General features: G+C 46.5%; 1 protein-coding gene across 1 annotated transcript in view; it reads left to right on the top strand.

Moving 5' to 3' along the window:
- The window catches only part of und (methionyl aminopeptidase und), a 38,815-nt gene extending 11,627 nt beyond the window's left edge, over positions 1-27,188 (top strand). Inside the window, exons 7-12 of the mRNA XM_065437682.1 lie at positions 1,785-1,966; positions 3,450-3,544; positions 5,514-5,610; positions 6,577-6,680; positions 20,957-21,072; positions 25,687-27,188. Coding sequence (XP_065293754.1) covers positions 1,785-1,966; positions 3,450-3,544; positions 5,514-5,610; positions 6,577-6,680; positions 20,957-21,072; positions 25,687-25,939 — 847 coding nt within the window. The 3' untranslated portion in view covers positions 25,940-27,188. The remainder of the gene's footprint in view (positions 1-1,784; positions 1,967-3,449; positions 3,545-5,513; positions 5,611-6,576; positions 6,681-20,956; positions 21,073-25,686) is intronic.
- The last annotated feature ends 750 nt before the right edge of the window (positions 27,189-27,938 follow it).

Raw genomic sequence — 27,938 nt, 5'->3', positions numbered from 1 at the left:
CAAGAGTTCGTCGACTTCAAGTGTTCGTCGTCACTCCGCCGGCAACTCACCCACCCGTAGTACCACAGCGAGGTTTCACGGTAGGCTGAACAGTCGCGGCTGTGTTGGCAGGCGAAGCTGCTGCGCCCAAGTACCAGGGCAGGAAGAGACGCCTGTCGCTCTGAGCTCGCGTAGCTGGACTGGCCTGTTGGCGGTGAGCTCTCCTGGCTCCAGCAGACAGCAAGGGCGAGGTAGCGGTGAGGTAGCGTCAGCACGGCTGGCAGCTGTGCGAGCTCTAGGGCTGTGTGGTTGCGGCGGCGGCGGCCCTCAGTGGCACCGCAAGCATGGTGAACAGGGCAGACGGTCAGTCGCCAGAGCCGTTCTGTGGCCTCAGTGGTCTGCGGTGCTCGATAGTGCCCAAGTGGACCGTCAGCTGCTCGTGTGTAGGCGGGCCCAGTTGGGTCCATGAACAGTCAGCCACCCAAGCGGACAGGTAACTGCCTCGAACACCCCGGAAAACGTCCCGACAGGTCCTCCCTGGTCCGAGCTCCTTCCGCCGACCCGTCCTCCATCGAAGCCCGGCATGCGCTCATTCTTGCAAGCCACGCCTCCACACACACTTTTCTTTCTTAGTTGTCCTGCGCAGTCGCTCCGGTCATCACAACACATACTAATTTGGCCACCAAATCTAGCAGAAATAGCAATATCCTTATTTTGATAAGTCGCTGGCATGGTCGTCAGCCATGTTGCCAGCTCCTCCTCGAAATCGAAACTAGTGAAGTCTATTCGATTTAGTAGTTGCCGTCAGTGCCCAGACTACAGGAGAAGCCAAGACATTAAATCATTAAGGCTGCACTTCAAATTTGCATTTTTTTTTTGTGCGAGGTAAGTTCCATGCGTCTAACGCTTGTTAATTTACGTGTTTAATAGTAATACAGTCCTGGGCTGCTGCTTCAAGCAGTTTCAAGTGGCAGAGGACACACTGACTGTACATTCGTCTCTGTGGCAACAGCATGACAGTGGTTGAGATATAAGTTGCAATTTTGTAGCGGTGCCTTCTGCTTGGTTCTATGTCACTCTTATCGCCCACCGTTCATGGCCAGCTGATCCAGGGATACTGATGATGCGGGCGAAGTGTCGCTCTCACTACGGATTGATGAAGTGTAAAAATCGAATAGGGATAGCTTAAGAAACAGCATCACTACAAAATCACAGCTACGGTATGTGCACATACCAATGTGTCAACAAGCTTCCTTGTTCCTTAATGAACAATTTCGAAGATGCTTTCATGTTCGATATATTTCGCATGATTAGCACTGGACGTGTCGGTGCGCAACAGCCTTTCCAGCATTGTGCCAAGGATTCCATCACTTGTAGACGCTGATGTGTCTTGCGCTAATCACGCAAAATTGGAGGTATCCCCGAAAGTGGCGATCTGAGAATAGGGCACACCTTTCTTGGGGGGGCCACTTGTGAAATAAAGTCACGTAATTTATGCCAATTTCAGCATTTCGGACTTCTGATTAGTCGGACTTTATGGTGGTCATCATTGAGTTCAAGTTATCTGTTGGCGACTGTAGTCTGGAGCAAGAGCATTGTCCAGGGTTGGGGATATACTATATGAAAAAATGTGATACTGTTTGGAAAAACTTTTGATGTTGAAGTATTCTTATAAAGCATCTTGATAGCTTGACCCATCATTCACTCCGTCCAGAGTTTGGTCTTGTTAAGTTGCACACGTCTGAACTTGCCAAGCAAAGGTTTGCAATCACTGTCTCATTCATTTGTTTCTATTTTTACTGCAGTGAAACCCTGGAGTCTACAGCTCGCACACTTATCAAGGAGAATGGGCTGAGCGCAGGGCTTGCATTCCCCACGGGTTGCTCCCTCAATCACTGTGCCGCACACTACACACCGAACGCAGGCGACCCAACGGTGCTGGGCTACGACGATGTGTGCAAGATTGACTTTGGCACACACATCAATGGCAAGCAGATCACAGTTGGTGGCCCTCTTTGAGAAGGCATCTTCTGTCTTGTTATGTTGTCTGTCTTAGCTTGGCTCTTGTCTTCCTAACCATTGTAAACTTGCACGTTTGCACCTGCTAACCTTAGCAGCAGAGTTGTTGAGCTATGTGATTGTGAATGGCTGTGTGCTGTGAGGGGGACCGCGCATTTTACAAGAGGTTGGAAATTTTGCCAGCAAGTTTATCTTACCTGCTGTAGTAGCCCAGTGGCTGTGATGTTGAGCTGCTGAACGTGGGGTCACAGATTCAATCCTGTCCACGGCCGGTGCATTCCGATGGCGGCGGAATGTAAAAGTGCTTGTGCACCATAGGTTGGGAGCACACTAAAGAACCCCAAGAGAATAAAATTAAACCATAGTTCCCCACTATGGCATGCCTCATAATCAGATTGTGGTTTTGTCATGTAAAACCCCAGTATTTAAGTTCCTCCGCACAATGTAATTCCTCGGTATAAATCCTTGGTTTAGTAACGAAGTCGCCAGAATGTGAGGTAGGCAGCTCTGTTTTCAGAAGCGATAAGCACAAAAACAATGAATGCATGACATGACATGATAAGAACATTATTTGAGTCCTGAGGGACTGAGACCTCGGGTAGCCAAACCCATAAAACCATTTTCTTCGTTTTTTTTTTTTCGTTAAAAAACGAAGAAAATGATAAGGCACTTTGACGCACAGGGTTCACAAACTTTATTGTGGTATTGGCACTTGCTGTGGGCAAAAATGTATCAGTTATTGTGTGCTTGAGTCCTTGCAACCACTTTTTAAGAATGGACTTCTCCCTAGAGAAAATGTTAGTTTTATCGGCCATATAAACTTTTAAACAAGCGCCTACTAACTAAATTAACGAGCATGATGTCACATGCGCACAAGCAAACATGGACACGTCTCATTTTGCAAAAGAAATTTCAGAGCTTAGCTGTTTCCTGAAAAGGAAAAAAAATAAAATAAAAGCCAATTCTGCTTGTGGATATGTCACAACACCATCTGTTGTTTTGTTTACAGAAAGATGTGAAAATATTGATACCAATTAGAGCTTTTTGCATTACCAAAATGCATGACTGAATGATGTAGAGACAGTTGTTCCATTTAATTCGCAATTCCATTTACCGTATTTACTTGATTCTAACGCGCCCTCGATTAAACGTGCACCCGTTTGCCATGACCTAAAAAAAGAAAAGTCCTGGTTTACTGTTTTTTTGTGATTAATGGTTTATTTGGTATACTGCATAATGTATGCATCTGGCCTGAGTTTTCCTATTGACATGAGTTCCAACATTCAATGCTGTGGTTGGCTGAGTTTAATATCATAGTATGTTTAATTATTTATAACTAAGAAATGCATTGGTTGAATGTATTACAAAATATGTACCTGTTGTTTCAAATGTTCAGTAGTATTTACTTTTCTATATAACATGTGACTGTGTATTTGTTTTGATCTTTCCAGGCCAAATTATTGACTGTGCCTTCACCCTGACTTTCAACAACAAATATGACAAACTGCTAGAAGCGGTACGAGATGCCACTAATACAGGAATAAGGGTAAGAACATGTCATAGAAATGACTAAAGTTTCAGTAACATCAAAAACTACCATATACAGTATAACCTCGTTGCAACGGATCTGTTTACAACAGACGTTCGGATACTATGTATTAATTTGCGGCATTATGCTGATCTTCCTATCTCTTCCATTGATTGAGCTTCGCATACAATGGATTCTGATACAGCGTACATTAGGATATAATTGACTAAACTATAAGGCCAGCAAGCTGGTCAGCACTCCTTTAGAGCGGATTTCTGTACCACGGATGTCCTAAATTCAATAGCTTCCAACTTCAAACATCGCTTGGCATAATTTCGGGATGGGAACAGCGCCAGCAGGATGCACACAGGCGGCGGCTGTTCTGAGGGGGCCGTAGTTGGCTTGGATTCGACTGGCTTGAAATTGGGCTGTCTTTGAAAATTTTTGATATAATGATGGATGATTTGCGATGATTGCAGTGTCATCCGAATAAAAAAAAAATAAGAGAAAGAGATCAAAGATTTGAAGTGCACAACTTCATATAAGCAGTAGCACTTTAATGTCGAAGTACCAGTACGTAAGAACGGAGGTCACTGATCTCCGTTGTAGCGATGAGCAGTTGTTTGCTGTCTAACAGAGCATATTAAAAGAGTCGGCCATTGACTCAAATCGTAACAGAAAAAAAGAAAAGAGTATAAAAGCGGTATTTACTTGCCACTTATACTTGCATAATACTTTTGCCAAAGTTAAGAAAGAAAAAAATGTGTTCCCTTGGTAGATCGCCATCTCGGAATAAAATGTTTTGTGGCGTTCATGTTCAGCACAATGTGTGCTTTGTTTATCCTGTCAACCTGTGCGTGCGGACGTACTGTCAGGACATTAGCAGTGTGATGGAGTCGAATGGATCACCCAACGCCATGCATCGTAAACCACGAGAAGCGATGAAGTGCAATCAGATTTCCTTGACGAACAAGCTTGATATCGAGCAAGTTGAGAATGGCTAGAAGCAGCTGGACGTTGCCGTCACCTTTGGCTTATTGAAGTGAGCCATCAATACTATCATCAGCGCCAAGGAGGCAATCTTAGCAAAGAAAGTTTCGGGCGACTTGCAGCCCAAGAGGTTTTGACTCTGTGAGGCTTTACTCCCCGACGTTGAAGAGGCCCTGCTTGTGTGGCTTCGTGGCGCCCATTCGCAAAACATTTTTGGGAATGGTCTGCCTCTATGGAAACGCGCGGAGCAATTTGCCGTTGTTCTGAACCAAGACGTGTTCATTAGCACTGAAGGTTGGCTCAGCCAATTTAAATTAAGGCGTGGAATCGCCTTCAAGTGCCTTTCTGGAGAGGCGGCCAGTGTTGATGACACTGTTGCGGCCAGGTTGAAAGCCGAGGCTTTCCCCAGTGCACCTCGAAGGATACGCACCGTGCGACATTTTCAATGCCGATGAAAGTGGCATTTTCTGCAAGTTGAGGCCAGCAAAGACCTGCTTTTTGCCGACGCATGCCATGGGGCAAGAAGTCGAAAGAGTGCGTAAATGTTTTCTTCTGCTGCAATATGGACGGGAGTGAAAAAGCAAGGCTGCTGGTTATAGGGAAGCCACGAAGACTGCTATGCCTGCGGCATGTGCACATTCCTGTAGATGGATTCCAACAAAAGCCTCTGGATGACAAAGGATATTTTCAACAAGTGGCTACTGGAGTTCGACAGCAAAATGAAGAAGCAGAAGAGGAATGTGCTGCTCTTCCTCAACAATTGCGCGAGTTACATGCAGCTCCTACAGCTTCAGGCCACAAAGGTGGTGTATTCTATCGGCCAGGGCATTGTGCACTCAGTGAAGCCAGATGCAGTCGAGGATATCGATTTGGATTGGGCTTGATTGTGATCAAACGTGGTCGTGTGGCACCGGTATTAAAGACCTGCAGTACAGCAGCACATGCTTTTACCTTTCCAGACTACTTAATAACACTGTTTACTTTTGTTGCATTGCAGACGGCTGGAATAGATGTCAGGCTTTGTGACATTGGCGAGGCAATTCAAGAAGTCATGGAATCTTACGAAGTGGAACTCGATGGCAAGACTTACCAGGGTGAGAGCAAAGCTGTGATATATAGAGTAGGTAGGTTGCGCGCACCTTGTAGCTAGCATAAATCCAAATGTGAAATAAACAGTAAAAGATGACAAAAATATATACTGTAGCAAGGTGTTGTTTTTTGCGGAGGGCATGGAAATGCCTTTTTTGTTTCAACTTTTAATTTGCCGTTATTTTTTTGTTAGTCAAATAGTATCACCTGACAGGTGGCACTTCAGTCCAAACTACAAGAGTGCCATTTCTCGGTGACGAGTATCACTACTCTTGTTCATACGAGATTTCCTTATTAAAAATTTTTGTTCCTCTGTGCATTCTTCTGAAAAACTATACCTTGTAATTTATTAAACATTTAAGTTATTTTTTGTTACTTGTGGATCATGCTGTATTGCAAATGATTGCTTGGTGGCTATGGTGTTGGGCTGCTAAGCACGAGGTTGCCGAATCAAATCCTGGCCACGGCGGCCGCATTTGGATGGGGGCAAAATGCGAAAACACCCGTGTACGTAAATTTAGGTGCACCTTAAAGAACCCCAGGTGGTGCAAATTTCCGGAGTCCCCCACTACGGCGTGCCTTATAATCAGAAATTGGTTTTGGCACGCAAAACCCCATAATTCAATGCTGTATTGCAGCTTAATGCGCTGTACTAACTATTCGCAGGTTTTTAATTCCAGGTACCCTTTTGTTAGGGTGACTTTAAGGGTCAGGGGGCACTAAGTAGGCGCATATGTAAAAACTACGTGCTTGCAAAGAAGGTAATGGTTTGGCTACTTGAATGAAAGGCACCGACACAGAGCATGGTCGTGTATGGCGTGGTGTGACGTCAACCATTTCGCTGCCCATAGCAGTGCTCCAGATGGTGTGCCTCTGTTATGTAGCCTGTTGTAGGCAGAGAATGCAGCCTTATTCCCAAGGTGACAGATTTGCTTTGTTCAAGCATTGAGTGCTTTCATTCGTTTCTGCAGTGAAGGCCATTCGCAACCTTAATGGTCACTCGATCGGGCCATACCGGATCCATGCTGGGAAGACAGTGCCTATTGTGAAGGGAGGAGAAGCAGTGAGAATGGAGGTTAGTGCACTCTACATCTTAATCTTTTCAGCCAAGTGAGGCTAAATGGTGATCCCTGTGATCAGCTTGATTCATTTGTAGAATTGGAATAGCTGTGCAGCAGAATTAGACATGTCAAGTTTTGAAACAACTTGAGGAAGGTGTGTACATAGGTGCCTTGATTGATCCATCAGTATGTCGTGTTGGCTCAGTTGATGTGGTGGTGTCCTGCTGCTGAGCAGTAGGTTGCAGGTTGAATTACCAGCCAAGGCTGCTTTAGTTACCATTGTTACCATGGTTACCAGTTATGGCTGCTGAGCAGTAGGTTGCAGGTTAAATTACCAGCCAAGGCTGCCTTAGTTACCATTGTTACCATGGTTACCAGTTACGGCTGCTGAGCAGTAGGTTGCAGGTTAAATTACCTGCCAAGGCTGCAGTAGGGGTGAATGTGAAAACGCCTGCGTACCTAGATATCAGTTCATGTCAAAGAACATTTGGTAGTCAACATTCATCCAGAGTGCTCCTCACTGTAGTGCTCCTCATCGCCACTTCTGCCATTCATCACACCAGCATTTTGACAGCGAGTGCACTGTCATCGAGTGAGATCTGCTCATGTTTGCATATGCGTGCGTCACATCATGCTTATTAGTATACTTAGTAAGCGAGTGTTTATTGCAACTTATACTGTCGATAAGACTACTAGCCTTACTTCGTATAGCTGTCTAATGATTTTCTATTCCAATGAATACTTTTGTGCGAAAACTGCAACACATATTTTTTTAGTATTTTTTATTGGTTTTACTGGATGCGTCAGCAGTTACAATTGGGCAGCACTTTGGTCCGAAAACAGATTTTCAGTGTCATTTTTGCTCCAGGTGCATTCTTGCACCTAGCTGCAAATTTTCTTTAGAAATGCCCGTCTAAAGCATGAAATGTGGCATCGTGTAGCTCTTTAAAAACAGCAGCTGGTTCCAATCACTTGTCATTTTGCAACTGCAAGTGTAGCCGCCATTTTTTTTTCATTCCAGAGCTTGTGATATATTTTCCTAGCAGCGGGACATTACTGAATTCTACACAAGAGAGCAAATTGTTCTAGTGGACCGTGTTGGGGATTGCAGTTGTCCATTTTGTTTTGAGCATAGGGGCCACATCTTGGCTCACGCGGGCTTAGCACTTTCCCTCTCTCTTTTCTCTGAGGCCGCCACACAGCAGCAATACCATAAAGCACTTGCTGCTGTCTGACCCCAAACGGACCAGGGGCTCATCCAATTGGTCTGTCCGGGGGGCGGAGGCACAGGGAGAAGCTCTTGGATGGCAAAACAGTGCATACTGTATTCAGATTCCCCCCGATCACCCCTTTTGTTGGCCGGCCTTGCCGAAAGTTCTCAACCCGAGGCGGGTGGACACCTATTCGCTGCTTCTGTTCTGGAGGCTATGCCAAAGAAATGCGGCTCACTTACCTGCGCGGTTCTATTGCACCAGGTCGCCTTCGGAGGCTATACCGATGTAAAGGAACGTTGCCCTGGTATCATGGCCATTGGATGATCCCATATAGCGGCGTGTTACAGCATTTTCTAATACTGTTGTGCCACCCTTTGATTTGTGGGAACTTCGACTCATGCGCATGCCACACTGGTAGGGTGTAACAGTCAACTCCAAGGTAGTCGTCAAATAAACGCCTTCCTTGTACTCTGGGCCTTCTCCTTGTGGCGCTCTGTCTCACTCCCAGTGGAGACCGAACGAGCATCCGCTTCAGGCACACGCAATACACGCGGCTGACTTGATCATCCCCCTTGAGATGCTCAAATCCTTGGACCAATGCGGTGGTCTAGGGGACTCCCGGTAGAGCAGCATGAGACGGAGACCACAACCGGAAGCGTAAACTTCGGAAACTATTGCGGCATGCTGCCATTCTCTGAAGGTCTTGAACATCGTGGTCTCAGCATTACGACTGCACATCAGCCACATAAGAGCCACAAACTGTGTTATCTATGGCGCTTGGGAAAAAGAAATGCAATGTTCGGAAGGTAAAACGACACCACAAGCCGTTATCAGCAATGGGCAATGCGTAAAGGAAGCATCCCCGAATCGGGATCTCCTGATAATGGCATAGTAACCGCCGACCCTTTGCAACATTTTGTGGTGGCAGCTTGTGGTGCTCCATTCTCGCCAACTTGGGTAGTGTGAATATCTACAGGACAAGTGAGCGATCGTTCTTCCCATGGTGGAAGGACGTACAGTGCAGTCCACTTATAACGATATTGAGAAAGACGAAAAATATGATCGTTATAACCGATGATCGCTATATCTGGACTGCAGTTAAATATAAAAAAAAAAAAACGCGGAACATACCTTTGCAGCTCCGAACTCGAATTCGCTACTTGCTCTAAAGAATAGATGATGTAGAAAGTAGGCTGTGAAAAACAAACTTTATTTCTAGCACCAATGACCGTGTCAAGGGTTAGGCGCGCCGAAATACAGTCGCCGACCGTTTATTCGGACCTCACGGGGACTGCGAAAATGTCCGAATAAACAGGTGTCCGAAAAAGCAGATTAAGAAAAAAAAAATGAAATCCTTTATTTCCACGCACTTATTCGGGCTCGGCAGTAGGCTTGGAAGAAATCGTGAATGCGCCGTTGCACGCTGTTCCGTTTACGCGCAATCAGATAAGCCTGAATCTCGGAGAGGGTCGTACGGTCACTATTAGCGGCTGAAAGCACAGTCACTGCTTGTACACGCTCCGCATGCGACGGCAGCGTAGCACATGGTGCGTCATCTTCCGACTCGGTCATCGTCCGGCGGTTCAGCAGAAACCTGACGAATGATCTTGCCGTCGTCGAGCTCTGCGCATGTCAGTACAGCAGTGTCAGCACCTGTGAAACTGTCAAATGAGACGGTGTCCGGAATCGCAATGCAACCACTGCGCAGGTCTCCGCAGAACATTTTCCGCGTCAGTAGGGAGCACATCGGAAGGCGACAAATCTTAGGCCTCCCGGCACCCGCTTGCCGGCATTCCCCAGCGCAGTCTGCGCGGGCACTGTCGGCGCCATTAGACCCTTGACGCGATGTTTACGTATGCCGCGTTGGATCACCGAAACCTCGACACAGCACACAAAGCAAACACCACCGCGCCGACACCAGTCGCACAAACGATAAACGCGGCCTGCTCGCAGCGTCTTGCGCGAAGAAACAAATCAGCCGCTGGATTGTCTTGACATGGCTTACTAAGCTGAAACCGGAACTGCTGCAGAGCCACTCTGCTTTACCTAACCAGGCAGAAACGATGATGATGAGCGGGGATTTCCAGTAGCGCCACTTCGTGGGGCAGCACGGAAGCTCCGTTCAAAACGAAAATGGCGTTCAGCAAGTCGAACCATGCACCGGTCAGAGTCGGTGCATGGAGCTCTCGACCGAGTTGGCTCAAGGAGCGTCCGAAAAATCAGACGAGAGGTTGCAAGGTGTCCGAATTTTCGGCAGTTGTTATACATTATGGTCTATGGGGACAATGGCGGCGCCGCGAAGCTGACCGAATAATCGGGCATGTCCGAATTTTCGGAGTCCGGAAAATCGGTCGGCGACTGTAGTCCGAAATCTGCACTTGCTTTTGCGGCAGCTTCAGCTTCTCAACCGCGGTGAGCTGCTACGTGAATTAAACGTAACAGCGCAAACATATAAGACGAGCCACAAAAAGAAAGACACGACAAACACTGGCGCTGACTAACAACTTCTTTTTTCCTTCCATCGTCGATGCATTTATATACCTAGGCCACATAATCACGCAGGCGCACAGAATGCATTACTGACGTCAGCCATCTTATCATATACGCAAACGTATGAAATCAAATTCTGATTGGTGCAGGGACAACGATGTGTCACTGATGCAATTATTTCCTTGTCTTTTTATGTGATAGGCCTCTAAGGCAAGCCGCGCATGTTCATTCTTGCTTTTTCCAAGGATAATTGTCCGATCAAGTCGCGCCTCACAATTGCTGCAAGAGTTTATATGCGCAACCAGGTGCGCTCCTTTATCTACATTTTTGTTTACTTTTTGCGCATGTTCCCTGAGTCGCTCATTGACGCAACGCCCTGTCTGGCCAACGTATGTCTTACCACAAGAGAGTGGAATGCCATAAACCACGCCGACAGCGCACGACACGTATGAGGCATCATGCCGGATTTGGCATCCTCCTCTGTTCTCTCCGCAGGTGCGGGAACATAGCTTTGAAAGCTTGTTTGGCGCAGAAATTGCCAAAGGTACGCCATGCCTGCAAGCAACTTTCTTGAGTTGATGGGTCACCTTATGTATATAAGGGACCACCGCAGGCCTACGCGTTTCACGTTCGGCGGCCGGCCTTCTTGTGGTTTTATTTCTCTGGATCAGAGCTTCAACCACTGCAGTCAAGAGCGACATAGGGAACCCAGCTGCCAAAAGTCGGCTGATCTGATTGTCAAAACTTTCTTGCATCTTGTGTACACACGACCTCTTAAGTGCCAATTCTATACATGACGACGCAATACCTCTTTTCACAATCTTCGAGTGCGCAGACCTGAAGGACAATAGTTCCTTTTTCGCACGGGGTTGATAGGCCCAACACACATGGCGTTCACAGAATTCAAGCTTCAGTTCCAAGAACTGCAATACATTGTTTTGTGGACTCTCGTGGGTAAACGTAAGACCTTGTCCATGTATCTTAAAATCTTCTAAAACATTATTGATCGTATCCTGGTAGGACGAGTCAAGCGATAAAAATACCAAAAAATCATCGACATATCTAAAAACTTTTAAAACTTTCCGCTCAATAAAAGCATGGTCTAAAGAATGATCCACACTAGACAAAAAAATATCCACAAGGACGGGAGCAACACATGATCCAATACAAATACCATTCCGTTGTAAATACGGTTGGTCATTAAAAACAATAAAAGTAGCTCTAAGGTAATATTCTAAAAGACTTAAAAAATTTCCCACTGAAAGTGTGGATCATTCTTTAGACCATGCTTTTATTGAGCGGAAAGTTTTAAAAGTTTTTAGATATGTCGATGATTTTTTGGTATTTTTATCGCTTGACTCGTCCTACCAGGATACGATCAATAATGTTTTAGAAGATTTTAAGATACATGGACAAGGTCTTACGTTTACCCACGAGAGTCCACAAAACAATGTATTGCAGTTCTTGGAACTGAAGCTTGAATTCTGTGAACGCCATGTGTGTTGGGCCTATCAACCCCGTGCGAAAAAGGAACTATTGTCCTTCAGGTCTGCGCACTCGAAGATTGTGAAAAGAGGTATTGCGTCGTCATGTATAGAATTGGCACTTAAGAGGTCGTGTGTACACAAGATGCAAGAAAGTTTTGACAATCAGATCAGCCGACTTTTGGCAGCTGGGTTCCCTATGTCGCTCTTGACTGCAGTGGTTGAAGCTCTGATCCAGAGAAATAAAACCACAAGAAGGCCGGCCGCCGAACGTGAAACGCGTAGGCCTGCGGTGGTCCCTTATATACATAAGGTGACCCATCAACTCAAGAAAGTTGCTTGCAGGCATGGCGTACCTTTGGCAATTTCTGCGCCAAACAAGCTTTCAAAGCTATGTTCCCGCACCTGTGGAGAGAACAGAGGAGGATGCCAAATCCGGCATGATGCCTCATACGTGTCGTGCGCTGTCGGCGTGGTTTATGGCATTCCACTCTCTTGTGGTAAGACATACGTTGGCCAGACAGGGCGTTGCGTCAATGAGCGACTCAGGGAACATGCGCCAAAAGTAAACAAAAATGTAGATAAAGGAGCGCACCTGGTTGCGCATATAAACTCTTGCAGCAATTGTGAGGCGCGACTTGATCGGACAATTATCCTTGGAAAAAGCAAGAATGAACATGCGCGGCTTGCCTTAGAGGCCTATCACATAAAAAGACAAGGAAATAATTGCATCAGTGACACATCGTTGTCCCTGCACCAATCAGAATTTGATTTCATACGTTTGCGTATATGATAAGATGGCTGACGTCAGTAATGCATTCTGTGCGCCTGCGCGATTATGTGGCCTAGGTATATAAATGCATCGACGATGGAAGGAAAAAAGAAGTTGTTAGTCAGCGCCAGTGTGTGTCGTGTCTTTCTTTTTGTGGCTCGTCTTATATGTTTGCGCTGTTACGTTTAGTTCAGAAGTATGTACCAACTAGGCCCAAATGAAGTGTTGCTACGTGAACACTGCCGGCAATCCTTTAGCATGCATAAAATCAATTAAGGAGTCGATCGACGACAGTGCACTTTGCGTGGACATCGTGGTCGGTGTCAAGGAGCCACTGTCAATCTCGTCACTGTCGCTGCTGCCTTCGCCACCGTCGCACAACTTTGCCGTCTGTCGATACGGCACATCTTCGGCGATCGCCTCGTCGGTGACCTCATCGCAGAACGAGGCAGCACTGTCTGCAGTCAAAAACTCCTCCATCGATGCACCACCTGTGTCACCAGTAGGAACGAGCTCCCATAGCTCGGTTATGTCAGCGGCTTCCACCGTGTTGCTCTCAGTGGGTTGGGGAAGTTCGTCCTGACGCACAAAGCCCGCCTTTTTGAAGCAGTTGTATATGGTTGACTGCTTTACTTCATACCATGCACCATAAACAAAGCGCACGGCTTTCAAAAGGCTGATATTCAGGTCAGGGTCTGCATGATCCGACGTGCCAGGAGCTGCGCGGTCAATGGTTAAAATTAGCCACTCCAGCATGCGTTGCCGATACAGGACATCAAGGTTTGCGATCACGCCGGCGTCCAACGGCTGCAGGCCTGTAGTAGTATTCGGAGGCAGAAACATCAATTCGACAGATGTTGGCTTGGGTTAACGCTGTGTGCGCTACAGTTGTCAAGTAGCAACACTACTTCTCTTCCTTGGCCTTCAATTATAATGTCGAACTCGAGCAGCCATTCTTCGAACGGATCACGGGTCATCCACGCCTTCTTATTGCTGCGATAGCGGACTGGGATGGTCTGATTCTTAAAGCACGTTGGCTTTTTTGATCGCCCGATCATGAAGGCCTGAGAGGTTGACTCCCGTCCATGCTAACGCACAGCAACACGGTCACCCTAAGTTTCGAGTGCTTCCTGCTGGGGCATAGATCTCCTTTAAAAGCGTGAGTCTTCGACGGCAACATCTGAAAAAACAGAGCAGTTTCGTCGCAATTATATATGTGCTTCTCCGTGTAGCGCTCCAGCACGCCGGGCAGCTTTGTCTGCAGCCACTGCTGCTTTGCCTCTGTGTCCAAAGACGCCGCTTCCCCTACCACATTTTTTGTAAACGATTCCGTGCCGCACTTTAAAACGCTGAATCCAGCCTCCCTCAGGCTCAAAATTTGGGCGTCCCAGAAGAAAAGCGAAGTTTTTCGCTTTGGTGGCATTGGCCCACTAATAGGCACATTATGCGCGCGGGTTATGATGAACCACTGGTAAAGCGCCTCTTCAACATCAGCAACAAAGGGTCTCTAACCCTTTTCCGCTGATTGGCATGGCCGCTGATAGCTCCTGCATTCACAATCGCGGTGCTCCCAGTTTTCAAGGTGGTTGACATCGTCGACTGGGCGAGCTCATACTTCTTCACGAGGGTGCTCACCTTGAAGCCGCGTCGAGAGTCCTGCAAAATATCCATCTTCGTGTCAAGCGACACAGCTTTTCGCTTTGTCGGCGCCATCTTCGAACTGGGTTGTACCATTGGTTGCACGCTGCTTCGGTGGTGTCAGCCTGCTATCGTGAGAGAGAGGGACTAAGTGCGGGATGGGCGCCACCACGCCGCTTTGCTTGTCGCTTTTTTGTTGTTCTTTCTCTTTCTGAGCGACTGTGGCTGACGTGCATGAAGCAGCTAGCGCCATCTTGTGGCGCGCTGCACCTACTCAGGTACTCTCCGGTGCGCAGGCGGGGCGGGACACTCCTAGTAACGTTGGGACACGCAGCATGGTAATGGCGGCAGATACGAACTTACGGAGGTAAACATCGCCTCGTCTTGACATCGTTCGTTTCAGGGAACTAAGCAATGCAAATATTACGATTATTTTGCACCGAAAAGGCCATCCAGACGGCAAAATTTTGATCGTTAGATCCGATATGCGGTGAATAACCTATCATTATAAGTGTTTTTTTTCCCCATAGACCTAATGCATAAAATGACACTCTCATGTCGACCCATCGTTATAATCGATATATCGTTATATGGGTGGTATCGTTATAAGTGGACTGCACTGTACAGTCGCTGATCAATAAATTGGACCCCGATAATCCGGACATGCTCGGTAATTCGGACAGCTTCGTGGCACTGCCAATGGCCCCATAGACTTAATGTGTAAAGATTATCGACATTTCCACCAGCCGCCAGCTCTACATTCTATTATCTGGACTCCATCCGTGGCTGTAGCATGTGCTGACTCAGCCGACATTATCTCCTCTGGCAACCTCGAGAAGATATCAAGTGTGGCCTCAGATATTACAGGTGAAATGGTAATCCCTGAGGCCTTGCCTTGGTCGCAGCACTATGCCTCAAAGATTTAACAGCAAATGTCGATCTTGCATGCTTTGCCTGAATTACAGGTCGCCTCAACATACGATCATCACATCCTATTCTGGCAACCCAGCATATGGCTTGCTCCCGCCGTTCAGTTTGTTGAGTTCACCTTTCGGACACCGTTCCGCTATTCTGTACTTGTTTGTTTAGTTTGCATTCCAGACAGCGCCCTGCTGGCTCCAAGAAATCTTTCGCGTGAACTTATCGACATGCCGCGTCAAATGGCACCAGCACTGCCCTCACAGTCCGACTCAGAATGAGTCTCGAGTTGCAGTCTGAATGACTCCACAACTGAAGAGCCTGCACCTGCCATCTACCACAACGTGCTCAAACGCAGACGTCATTGATGACCTGCTAGGCTGCGGTGTGCTGATTCCTGCCGCCACTGCATTTGAAGACTTTACAGACATCGACAGCATAGTGTTGTGTGCTGAACATGAACGATGGCGAAATAATTGAGCAATTTCTCCCACCGGCACATCATAATGATGATGTGCCGTTGCTCCGGAGGCTTCACATGTGGGTTCGAGCCTTTGCAGTCCTTGTATTGGCGTACAGCGACAGCAATAAACTGGCAGAAATACCGGCGTACTTTGTTGCACATAAGCAAAAGTGTGAGCAGCAACGAATTAACCACTTATTGCTTGCACAGGGTTCTTAAAACATAAGGGAAAAAACCTTTTTTAGATACATTCGTTCTTTTGGACATTCGATAGTTCGCACTTATTTACTGTATTTACTCAATTCTAACATGCCCTCAACGCGTACCCGTTTGCCGCAACTTAAAAAAGTCCTTTACATTATCGCGCACCTCATTCTTTCATACAGAAGTACAACTCGCACTCGTAAGCATATTCATAACATATTCATCGCAGATCACTTTCAAGATACAGCGCCCATGCGGCCGAGCACTTTGTTCACATCACAAATCACTTTAAAGATACGGCAGCCCCGCCATAAGCAGCAGCCCAGTAGAACTCCCCTCTCTCCCGCCTCCCTCCCTCCCCCCCCCCCCCTCCCTCCGTGAAAGGATCTTAGAAATGTCCGAAAGAAAACGGTGCTCAAAAATAACGTACAGCGCGAAGAACAAGGACTGCGAAGACGACATACATAGCGCTGCTGTGCGCTGCATTTCTGCTCCGCCTTCCCCCCTCGCGTGCATGATATTGAGCCGCGGTCGTCAGCTGACCTTTGTAAGTCAGTTACCAGGCCGTGTCGACACGGCAGAAGTACGTTTTATGCGACCGATTTTGAAAAAAAATTGCCGCTAATTTCGTCCGCTGTAGCCGATAGCCTGTTGTAGCACGGCCCGTTAAAAGCAAACCTTTTGCATTAATAAAATGGGTAGAACCAGCTAAGGCTGAGATATGGTCCATTATATCTGAAAGTATATTGTACAAGGTGTGTTGTAACGAGCGTGGACTGTATTGGGAGTCGCTGCTATTTTTTGTTCGATGTAAGTGGAATTTTTGCTATATGTACTCATAGTGACTATACCGTGTTCAGAAATTGTTCTACACACAGGATAATTCGATGCAAATGGATTCAATGTAGTCGGGTTTGACTGTCTTCGGTATCGACCCACATATGGGAAGGCCTAACACCTGCTTCGCCTCTGCCACGGGTCGGGCCGGCATTGCACTCTCTATGGGATCAGCCAACGTATGGAGAGCGCTTAACGCCTTCTTCACCTCGGCCCCGGCTCGGCCCGGTATTGCACTTCAAGATCGGCCCACGTACGGGGAGTGCTGAATGCCTGCTTCACCTCCGCTGCAGGTCGGCCTGGCATCGCACTATCTTCGGGATTGGCCCATGTATGAGGAGTTTTGTGTCTACACATGGACACGATCCTGGGGGAACTAGCCTTAACAGCTTCACTGTAAAATTGGTTACGTCTTTGTGTTTAACAATTAATTAAGTAATCAGTTAATTCATTAATTAGTGATGATGACGAATTCGGGAGCACTGGCACGACCCCAGTAGTGCCAAAGGGCACGAACGAACCAGGTGTGGAAGAAGGTGACGACGCCGAAGTTAGCTCTTGACAGCTTCACTGTAAAGACATTTGTTATATGTGGAAGCAGCTTAAAGAGGCAGGGTCAGGAAGCCGTAAATGCATTGAGATGTGGTCGTTATAACCGATAGATTGTTCTATCTGGGATCATTGTAAGTGGGTTCGACTGTATCTCGGATCACCAGCAGAATGAAAATTAATTTGCAGATTTTGCCCAGGGTTGGGCTACACTAAAATAAAATTTACTTGAAATTTTGGCATGGTCTAAACTGCAGGTTCATATCTCGTTCACTTATTGTGCCGCTCTACGTGAGTCACAGGTCGTCATGCAGATACCGCGCACATGACCTTGACTCGATGACACTGTCAGTTTAAGGTGTGTTTCGCCAGTTCTGTTCAGAGCTTTATTGGCTTTATGACTACATGCTAACTTGCATCGTTCTGTCTAACAAGCACACACAGAACTTGGTAAGCAGTCATAGTAGTTGCAGACAATTGCCTGTGAACCCAAACTCCACATCATGCATGTAACTGTTAGTCCAGTCCCTGTAGATGATCATACGCCTGATTGCCTGTGTGGTCTATTGGTACAAACATTTTGAGGGTAAACTTCTCGTAACAGCCTGCCACCCACCACATCTGCCTGCTAGGCCTAACCAGTGCTGCTTCATCAGAGTTGGTGGCCAAAGTTGCAATTTGGTGCAGAATGCAGGATACAGAGATGGCAGAACAGCTAAGGCTATCTAGGGGTGACTTGTGGAAATTAACCTGTACAATGCTATACCATTTAGTGAAACTTTTTTTTTCTCAAGTTCTTGCTTCCCAAAGTGCAGGTGAAGGCCTTACACATGTAGATATAGTGCAGTCGAAACCCGCGATAACGAAATCCCGTGACTACGAAGTTCTCGCAGCAACGAAATATTTTCGTATCATCCCCTGCGAACACCTATAGGATTCAATGCATTTTGTACCTCCTGACAACGAAATGTTGCTGTACTACAATCCCGCATCAACGAAATTAGCTGGAACATTACCGTGCATATTACCTACTCGTGCACGGCTAGCAGCCTCTAAAATGTGCTCAAATGTGATTGCTTCGTTCTAAAATTGCGTAAAATACCACCATATTACACTTCCGTGGCCACCGCCATTTTTGTTAACAAAAAAACCAAGTGCCGGAAGCCGCCATCTTGATTGTCGATCGCCCAATTAAAGCGGCAGCATGTTGCTACCAACATGTAACAACGGTTTTTGCACACCTAGTGCAGTGCAGAATGTGCGCCTCAGCGAGAAAAATGCAGCAAAAACAAGTAAATCCACCTCCCACCAATGTGGAATTCTTTATAGCACTTGAGATGGCGGTCGCAGCATGGAGTGCCACGCATCGAGCCGTGATGGAACGATCGTCCGGGAACGCTGGTTTTGGTGCCACCCGACGGGCATTGTGTGCAGATTCGGCGCTGGATGGGGATTTGCACAAAGGGGCTGTATTTTTGATCGACTGCCTTCGGGTGTACTGCATGCGTGGAGCGCTGTTGCTTTACGGCCGGTGCCGAGTTACGCAATAGCTCACAAAAGTGATCGTATCTCTAAAATCGATCTACCGAGAATACTGCTCCACGGCAGTGCTGCCACTTCTGATCGAAGTATGCGATGCACTTTGTACTGCCGGCAGTGAGGTTCTATATCCTCAAGCAAAGCTTGCCAAAGTAGACTCATGGAATTTCGACAGTAAAGTTTCATTTCTCAATGCATGACCTATCTGTGCTGTCTCATTTTGCAACAGCAAAATTCTGGTAAAGGCGAATTTTTTCGCCTTTCCCGCTGATTTCATTATTGCGAGGTTAAACTGTGCATTCCTTTCATGTAGTCCTGATCGTGATCTTTTTTTTCTTTGCCAATATACCAGCGCGTATGGAAATAACAAATATCGGGTGTAGTGAAGGTGCACTCGAACCTTGTTATAGTGAAACAGGATATAATAAAGTAAATGAAATTCCCCTTGAAATCCTCGATAGAGATCCATGTATTTAAAACCTTATTTTAATGAAGTAAAATTGCCCTGCCAATGGATATAATGAATCAGATTCGTCTCCAAAGCCAAAGATACCCAGCCGTCTCAGGCCGAATGCATCACTTTCCTCCGAGTTTGGCACTCGTTCGCCCTGGCAGTTCAAGACTCCCGTGTCCCCACATTGAATGCGTCGTAGAGTAATGCTGGTCTTTCTCATTGTCACACGCAGCTGTGAAGCTGCGTACAAGCAGCAGTTCACTATTGCACTTCTCCACTGACCTCTCTCTCTCTTGCGCGTGCCTGGTTGCACGAGCCGCATGCCTGCATGCCCCTGTGCAAATGCGTTCACTTCTGCATTCGAATGCGTTCGAACGATCGTGTTTGTCCATTCCGTTGCGTGAACAGCCGGTGAGCGCACAAAACGTCCACGCAGCTAGCCGACCCCAAGCCAAAGGGGAACAGGCCAAGAGGTACTAATTTTTGCCCCTGAGTAACCCCGCCATTAGGTGGCGTCAGTAGTGCAACACTCACGCCATCTCTCATGCTAATCTGGAACCACACCCCCTGCCGGTGGCACTTAGCTATACAGAGAAGCAGGATTACAGGAGGCACAGGCAGCACCGTGTGGGGTAAACATCAGGGGATGCGTGAAAGTCGAGCGCCCGCACACAGTGAGACTCAGTACCATTCATGCTACTTTTGTGTTTGTAAGTGCCAATGTCTATAGAATGCTTATTATAATTAAATTATTCACACTTGGACCTCAATGAAATGTACACCTCTGTAGCCAAAGCTGACACAGTGTTTCTTTGACAATTCAACATTGCAGATACAGTAGTACTTGCAAAATTGTGATTTCTGTAACATGTATAGACCCTTTAGAACTTAGGAATGAGGTTGAATTAAAAGGCGAGTTGAATGAATTCGCATAATCACAAAAGTCAGCTGTATCTCAGTCAGTCAAGCTAGCATTCTGCTTGCAGATATCCCATTTGATCTTCCTAAAAGTCCAACTGCAACAAAGAGTTGGACCCCGTAAAAAGCCTTGTTTAAGATAATCTAGTTATTGAGGAGCCTCCACACAAAATTTAATGTGTGAACTACGAGCAGAAACATCACGAGAAGCTCACATAACAACTAGTTTTTGGCATTGAAAGAACAAAAGAAAAAATAATAACACAGCCATTACTACTTGCTGACAGTGAAGCATGACCTAATGTGCAGCTCCGCAGCACAACCTCTGAGATTGCAATGGTGCATTCGTGCAACCTCGTACGCCACACTGCTACATAGCGTAGATACTGCGGTGGCCACGAGGTGCCGTGACGAGTCCTTTTGCCGCTGAGAAGCTTGGGCTATCACATGCTCTAATTGGTCTCTGTGCTTCTCCAGGCGTGGGTGCATGAGCTAGCTTGAATGCCCTGTGTCCCCGCAGGGCGCTAAAATATTTCTCGGACATGGCATGCTGGGATGTATGTCATAGCGATGCCACCAAGTGCACACATCGTCTGCTGAGGTATTGTGTAAATGCCGCTAAGAAAAAAAACTACAATTACCATCTTTGCAGCTTTGCCAAGATTGGCTCAGTGGTATATATTTCTCATTTATAACAAATTTAGCCAAGTAAGATTTCGTTGCAGTTAGCCTTTACGTGCTGTATTATTTCATTCCGAACTCTGTGCCAAATGAATCACAAGTCTATAATACGTTGTTCTTGCATTGCAGGAAGGTGAAGTGTACGCCATTGAAACCTTTGGCAGCACGGGCAAAGGCTATGTGCACGATGACATGGAGGTGTCGCATTACATGAAGAATTTCGACGCTGGTCGTGTGCCACTGAGGTAAGCAAAGTGAAGAGCTCGAGTCACTCATGGTGCATGTCTAAGCGAGCCACAAACCTTTCAAACCAATCAACAGCAGTCAAATTTGGTAAAACCTTGTTATTACATACCTGCTTGAAACACAGTAGTGACAAATTCTTGGCCCGGTCACCTTAGAACCTAATGTGTTGGCTGACCGCTAAAGCCATATGACTACCGGTTCGTGCATACCACAATCACTTTTTGCCACGTAATGGTTAACTGTGCCATCTTAGCTCGCGATGTGGTCAGCGCGAAGCTGTGCCACAAACATTGTTATGCCTTTTCGGAAAGTACAGCGACAGGTCGACGAATGATTCTTGCTTTGGTTCGAATGCGGTGATGCCTCTACGGATAAGCATTCGGAAAGTACAGTGACAGGTCGACGAATGATTCTTGCTTTGGTTCGAATGCAGTGCTGCCTCTATGGATAAGCATCAGAAATGCATGGAAGTGCGGTGATGGCCTCAGCAAGGAATATAACCTCTGATGGGCATGCCAGTCTGACTTATCCCGGCCAACGTTATCACAATGAGCATCTTCAGCTACCTGCTCGGCAGTGTGTGGGGCGGGTGCAGTGCTTAGCACTGTTCTAAGCCTACTGCACGTTTTTGATAGGCAATAACTCAAAAGCACCTCCGTTCTCTACCACCTCATTGAGCAGGACCGCTTCAAGTGTGTGTCGCTTTCAGAAGTGAAAGTAGCCCACCGTCAGTGCATTGGCTCAACAAGATGTGCACTGTACACATGCACATCCAGGAGGGGTAGGGTCACGTAGAGACCTCACTGCACAGAGAGAAACAGTGCAGGTCTGCCAGCAAACACGCATGCATATGGCACAGGGACGGTATTCTCAAGTGCTAACTTTTGGACATTGTTTCACTTTTGGGAAATTCCACGAGAGTCGGCACTGGGCGCGTTGAAGTGTACAGCCGACAGTGCTATTGGCACTATGCATAGGTAGCGAGCCTAGCGCGCTGTCAGAAACGCTGTCCACTGTGTACATGCACAAGTCCGGTAGCGAGTCGTGCAAAAGTGAAACTACGTCTGAAAGTGACTGCCCAAAAATACTACTTCAGCAAGCATTCTGGCACAGTCATCGTGTGTACTTAGTAGGTGACGTGTTGTATTCAAGCCACAGGGGACAATCGGTACCACGCAGCATCAAATACTGTGTTTCCACGAAACGGTGTCAGTTTTGCTGTGTAGCAGATCACTGTGCAAACGTGCACTTGCGCATTGAGGAAAGCTGGATAAGATGAGTCGTCCGTACAGCCACCATGTCTGCCGCTGTCTTGCCTGTCAAATTTTTGAAATGCTGCTTTGGTATTGCCACCGTGGTGTATCGTCGCTTGGTCATGTGAGAGACCCAGAATTTTCCCATGCTTTGCCAAAAATAAAGAAATCCTCGTAGCATGTATCTTGGCCCCGCCCGTGCCTCCGCCTCTCCCGCACGAGCTTGATCACGTTACCACGAGTTCCCCTCTCCCTCTTTCCCTTTGCTCGTGCAGAAAGACGGCACTCGTGAAGCCACAGTCTTTCTTGTCTCCCCCTCGCACACTTTCACTCGCACCTAAAGCACAAGGGGCGTGGGCCGCGATAGGAACTTGTCGCCCTTGACTTCGACTTTATACAGAACCTGATGTGGCTTCACTGCGGCGGTCACTCTTGTCACACTGCGCGATTTGAGAGGTATGTTTGCAAACAGATGCTTGTAATTCAGTCATTTGAACATCGATGTCCGTGGATGTTTCCATTTATCATCTTGGCATTTCTTTACAGCAGAAGTGAAATTTCGTTATACTGATATCGCATACAAACACACACTGTTAACTTGAGGCTCTAAATACATGGTGTTCAATGGACAAGAGATTAGGAAAAGTGAAATACGCCGTTACATCGAGAATTTTGTTATATTGAACTTCGTTATATGTATGTAGGTTTAACTGTAAATCATGAAGAAATACACATCTGCTCAGGTTCTCAATGATCATTCAGCTTATGAGCACTTGGTGAACATGCTGGCGGAGTGTTGCAGGCATCAGATTTCATGCAGAGCTCATTGCTGAACACCAGCGTTGTTTTTTTGTTGATGTTCAGAAGCTTCCACTTGTGTTCAATGAAGAACACTGTATGTAATTGGAGACGTGCAGGCAGCACTCCACTGGCACATTCACGAAATGCTGACAAGACCTGTTGTGCTGCTACAGTGAACTTAGATGAGTCTTGACAGCTGCGTTAGAGAAAGCAGTTACTTCGGTAATGAAGATGCAACGAGATGGCAGTCATTCGGCTTTTCTCTGTGGCCCTTTGCATCAGCTTTGGCTTGCATGGCAAGCCAAAGCTGATAAATTGCAACACATTTGGTCTAATACATTGCAACACACTTGGTGTGAAAGTCGGTTCTCTGGGCTTTGCCCTTGGGAACAAAGGAAATGACGCAGGCAGTCACGCAAAAGCCATTTACTATTGTTACATTTATGCAAAAAAAAGTAAAAAAAAAAGTAGTAGGTACATTAAGGACACTATGATAAGTAGGTGTGTGAACACTCGAATATCCGTGAGTCGAATATCTACTCTATTTGATTTTTCACATATTTGATCAACGACCGATTTGAGTCAATGACCAATTTTTCGGACATGCCCGATAATTCGGATGCATTTGCGGCACCACCACATACCCCATAGAGCGAATGTATAAGTACATTTGAAATTTCGGTTGCAACATCTCTTCATCGCCCAATTTTCTGGCTTTTTTGCCGTGACCACTGGTCTGAAATGGCATTAATCGAAGTCGCCACTGCCGCCATTTTGATTATCACGCAACATCGAACTCGCGTTCCTGCGCGCTGATTCGCTGGCAGCCATAATCACCACCGCGGTAATGCTAGGCCTAGCTGCTTTGACTTTTGCTACCAGGCTTCCTGCTGTTCTGTACTGTGTTTTTCATTGAAACAATTTTCTACTGTCAGCAATGGTGCCAACTTCGCCTTTGTAATTCGCCGATCGCTACGAAGTGCAGAAAGCATGAAGCGTTAACCGATGCCAGTTCCCAAAATCAGCTTCGCCGCAATACAGCGATTACATGCGGTGGAGCATGCATGATGTATTGCAGTGAAGCATACTAAGAGTGAAAAGGGGCCACTATCACGGGACACGGTAAATATTCCTCAATTATGCATGAGTGCACCCGCCGTCATAGATAATGGTACCATCACCAATGTGCCTAATAAGTGTATTGGCAAGGTTTCAAAACTATTTCAAATGTGCCTGTGGGTATTTGAGCCCTTGGGGGCAGTGAAAGGTGTCATTCATTTTCTCGGATGTTTTCGCTACCCCTAGGGAGTCTGCACAATCTGACGTTGACTGTATTCGATGTAAGGACATGTGCAGTCCCACATATTATGTACACTGCAGAGTCGCTCATGCTTGATGCCGTCCAAGCGAGCATTTCACTTTGTTTTAGGCACAAAAGGAGCGTTGGGTGCAGCGGACAGACTGCCCAGGCTGATATGGTAGTGGATTCTGTCCCTGCAAGCGCTCCCCGATGTTGACCCAAGGTGGGGATCACACACACAGCACTCGAGCACTGCAATAGGCACCGGGCGCAGGATAAGTTTGGAGCGGTGGCACTTCATGCGGCAGTGCCATGAATCTAATGGCATGTGACAGCCGGGCTGAGTGCAGCAGATGCTACCGCCAGAAATGTTGGTTGAATATTCCATCATTTCTTCTGTTTTGCGCTGCCGAAATGCCTCGAGGAACCAAATAAGAACAAACATGTCATGTTTTGGGTGCACAAACAGTTACTGAATTATGACTATCGGTTCTCATCGCGGCCGCACCATATAAAACGGTGGAAAGCCTGGCTATGCAAGGTCTTTAGGCAGTGGTATGTACAATACTGTACAGTTGAAACACGATACACTTAGCGCATGGTTTAAAGCACTTTTTGCGTCAACTGTAAGCTCTGGGGACACCGAGCTGATGCATTGTTGTAACAGGTGAAAGCGAGAGCCTTTGTGACGCATTGTGGCTGCATTTGGTCCTTCGGCAATCGCCCAGCGCTCACTGGTGGGGTTAAAATAGCTATGTCAGCCGCACGCTCCGAGTGCTGTGTTCCAAATGCTGAGCACTGTACATTCTGATGCTGCTTTGCTTTTATCTACTTGTTCTAACATTAATAAATGAGCCAACATATGCAAGAGCTTTGTGTTCCATGTGAGTTGCGTGTCTTCGCCTCCTCAGGTGTAATGGCTCTGGAGTTTGGGGACTAAAGCCAATGCTCAGATTTGTAGTCGTCATTTTGCTGTCCTTTCCGTGGCTGAGTCTTCCTTTCCTTTAGGGTGTAGTTTCCTTCCTTGGACTTTCCAACTCTAGTTGCGTCCGGTGCATCATAGTTTATCATAGCAAAAAAAGCCTTGCATGCTTGGGTTCAACACAGTGACACAGTAAGTGGCCACTAGTGCGGTTGCTCATGACTGTATTATGTCAAAACTTTTTATTACTGCTTCTCGGTGTGTCGTTGGCTCAGCACACTTGTTCAGCTCGTGATGAATTTGCAACATGGAGCATTTGCATGTTTCTTTCGGACAGGCTTCCACGTTCCAAGCAGCTGCTTGGTGTCATCAACCAGAACTTTGGCACCCTGGCCTTCTGCCGCCGCTGGCTTGACAGGCTGGGCCAGACAAAGTACCTCATGGCTCTCAAGGATCTCTGCGACAAGAGCATTGTGGACCCGTACCCGCCTCTGTGCGACACCAAGGGGTGTTATACGGCCCAGTTTGAGCACACCATCCTGCTTCGCCCGACGTGCAAGGAGGTCATCAGTCGTGGAACAGACTACTGAGATACCCCAAAAGTGCTGGTGTTGTTATAGACCATCCCGCCACACAGCAGTGGTCTAGAATGCAAGCTAGCAATGCAGCTGGGGTACCGCTCCTCCGAATGACAGTAATTTTTAGTGTCTTGCATACTCCTTCATTTCTGGGTGTGTGCTGTGCAGCCCACTGGTAAAGGCAACTTGCAAATGCACAGCTCACAGTTTGGGAGCTCACCAGGCGCAGTTGCCAGCTGAAGCAATGCCAGTGAACTGTGCCACTGCGCACTGGAGCCTGTGTCATGTAGTGGAAGTCTGCCTCAAAACTGGGCACCTCCAAGCTTGCCACAGTGCAATATGTGTACCTGTGCTCACACATTCTCTTTTAAAGTAGACTGCACGGTACACTGAGGGCTTGGGAACATTATAGGAGGATTTTGGAGACAAATTTAGGGGCCATTAGAAACATGCAAGAATGCAGCTGGCAAGGACAGAAGTGTTTTTCTGATTGATTGGAACTAATTTGCATTTTTAGACATCTGCATGAACTCATGACTGTGTACGTTTAGCCCTGTTGTTAACTGGTGCCTGAGTTAGGTTGCAGAACTGTGGACATTGCAGAAATTGTAATGTTGGAGCTATGTGGGATAGTTGTTTTTGCCAAGGAAAGAGTGAGTAGTTTTCAAAGTAAAAAAATATATATATAAAAAGCCCGAGAAAGATTTCATTTGAATTCCACATTACCTCTTTTCTTCACCTATTTTAACCTGCACTTATTGTCTCGTGGCCACAGGTTATGAAATTCTCAGGTGTCATTATAGTTGTGGGATGAGTTTGTGGTATTCTGGGTGTTATTCTCTTGAAAGTAGAGCACATATACACATGGCTGGTGCACCGACAACATGATTGTGCATTAGTTCTTTTTCTCATTTTTTTCAATGGGCTTGAGTTGGGAGGGTCCCATCATTACCACAGGCAATTGCTTTCTGGTTGTCTTGGTGTTGCACTTGTGCTGCTGGCATTATAAAAAGCTGAACATTTTCTTTTTTATCACCAGCTTTCATTTATGCAGAGCATTAACATTGGAAGAAAACTTTATCACAATGCCACCGTTGAGACTGGCCTACAAAATTTGCCAGTAGCATGCTAACTTGCCTTTTAGATCACTGCCTGCTCTCTTGCTGTTGTGCTTCCTTTATTTGGAAGCAAAGTTGATGCCCCATGTAGCTTCTTGCTTGTTGATTAGTTTGTATTTTTGTTAAATGGTATATTCTGTTGACTCTGCTCTTTCTTGTTTGCTTCTTTCATTAGCCGGTTCTGGCATGTTCCCAGAGCACGTATTTAATGCAGGCTATCGCTAACTGGAATTGTACTAACTATGTCTGGGCAAGTTGGCTTGGATGACTGAACATACAACTCGTTTGGCTGCATATGAAAAGCACTGTATTGCGACTGCAACATTGAAACTACCTATGCTTTGGGCTGCAGCAGTCAACGCTCATTGTGTTGGAGATGCGTCACTCAGACCTGAGAGATTTCCATGGCTGCATGAGATGATGCATCATAATTCATAACTGATTGATAGAAAAGGGCTCCGCAAAGATGTCACAAAATCGAGCCACTCTGTTTCCGAGATTGTTCTTATACGCGTAGATGGGAGTGAGACGTAGTGAGTAGCTCCTTGGGAATTTGAACAGGCCAGGCTGCACTGCAATGTTGGAAATTAAGTGGCCTTTATAAGCTAGGAAATGAGGAAATGCACCACTGAACGTGTATGCCTAGAAGAGCTTCTTACGTGTTGCTGGAAGTTATAGAGCTTTTTATGTGCAGCCAGGTGACCGACTATGTTCATGCAGTCTGCATACCTATGGCTAGTTTTAAGCTGTTGTTCACAGTAATTGCAATATGTGAATCAGACACACTGGAGTATTACCATAGACTGTTTTTTCGACATAAAGCAGCAAGTGCTTCTTGATTTTCACAAAATCATGCAGTACTCTTGTGAACAAAGGGAACCCTAACAGGAAAA

This window comes from Dermacentor albipictus, chromosome 5 (genome assembly GCF_038994185.2).
Source record: "Dermacentor albipictus isolate Rhodes 1998 colony chromosome 5, USDA_Dalb.pri_finalv2, whole genome shotgun sequence".
Lineage (NCBI taxonomy): Eukaryota > Metazoa > Arthropoda > Arachnida > Ixodida > Ixodidae > Dermacentor > Dermacentor albipictus.
The sequence above is the reverse complement of the archived record's forward strand: the minus strand, read 5'-3'. Positions and strand labels throughout refer to the sequence as shown.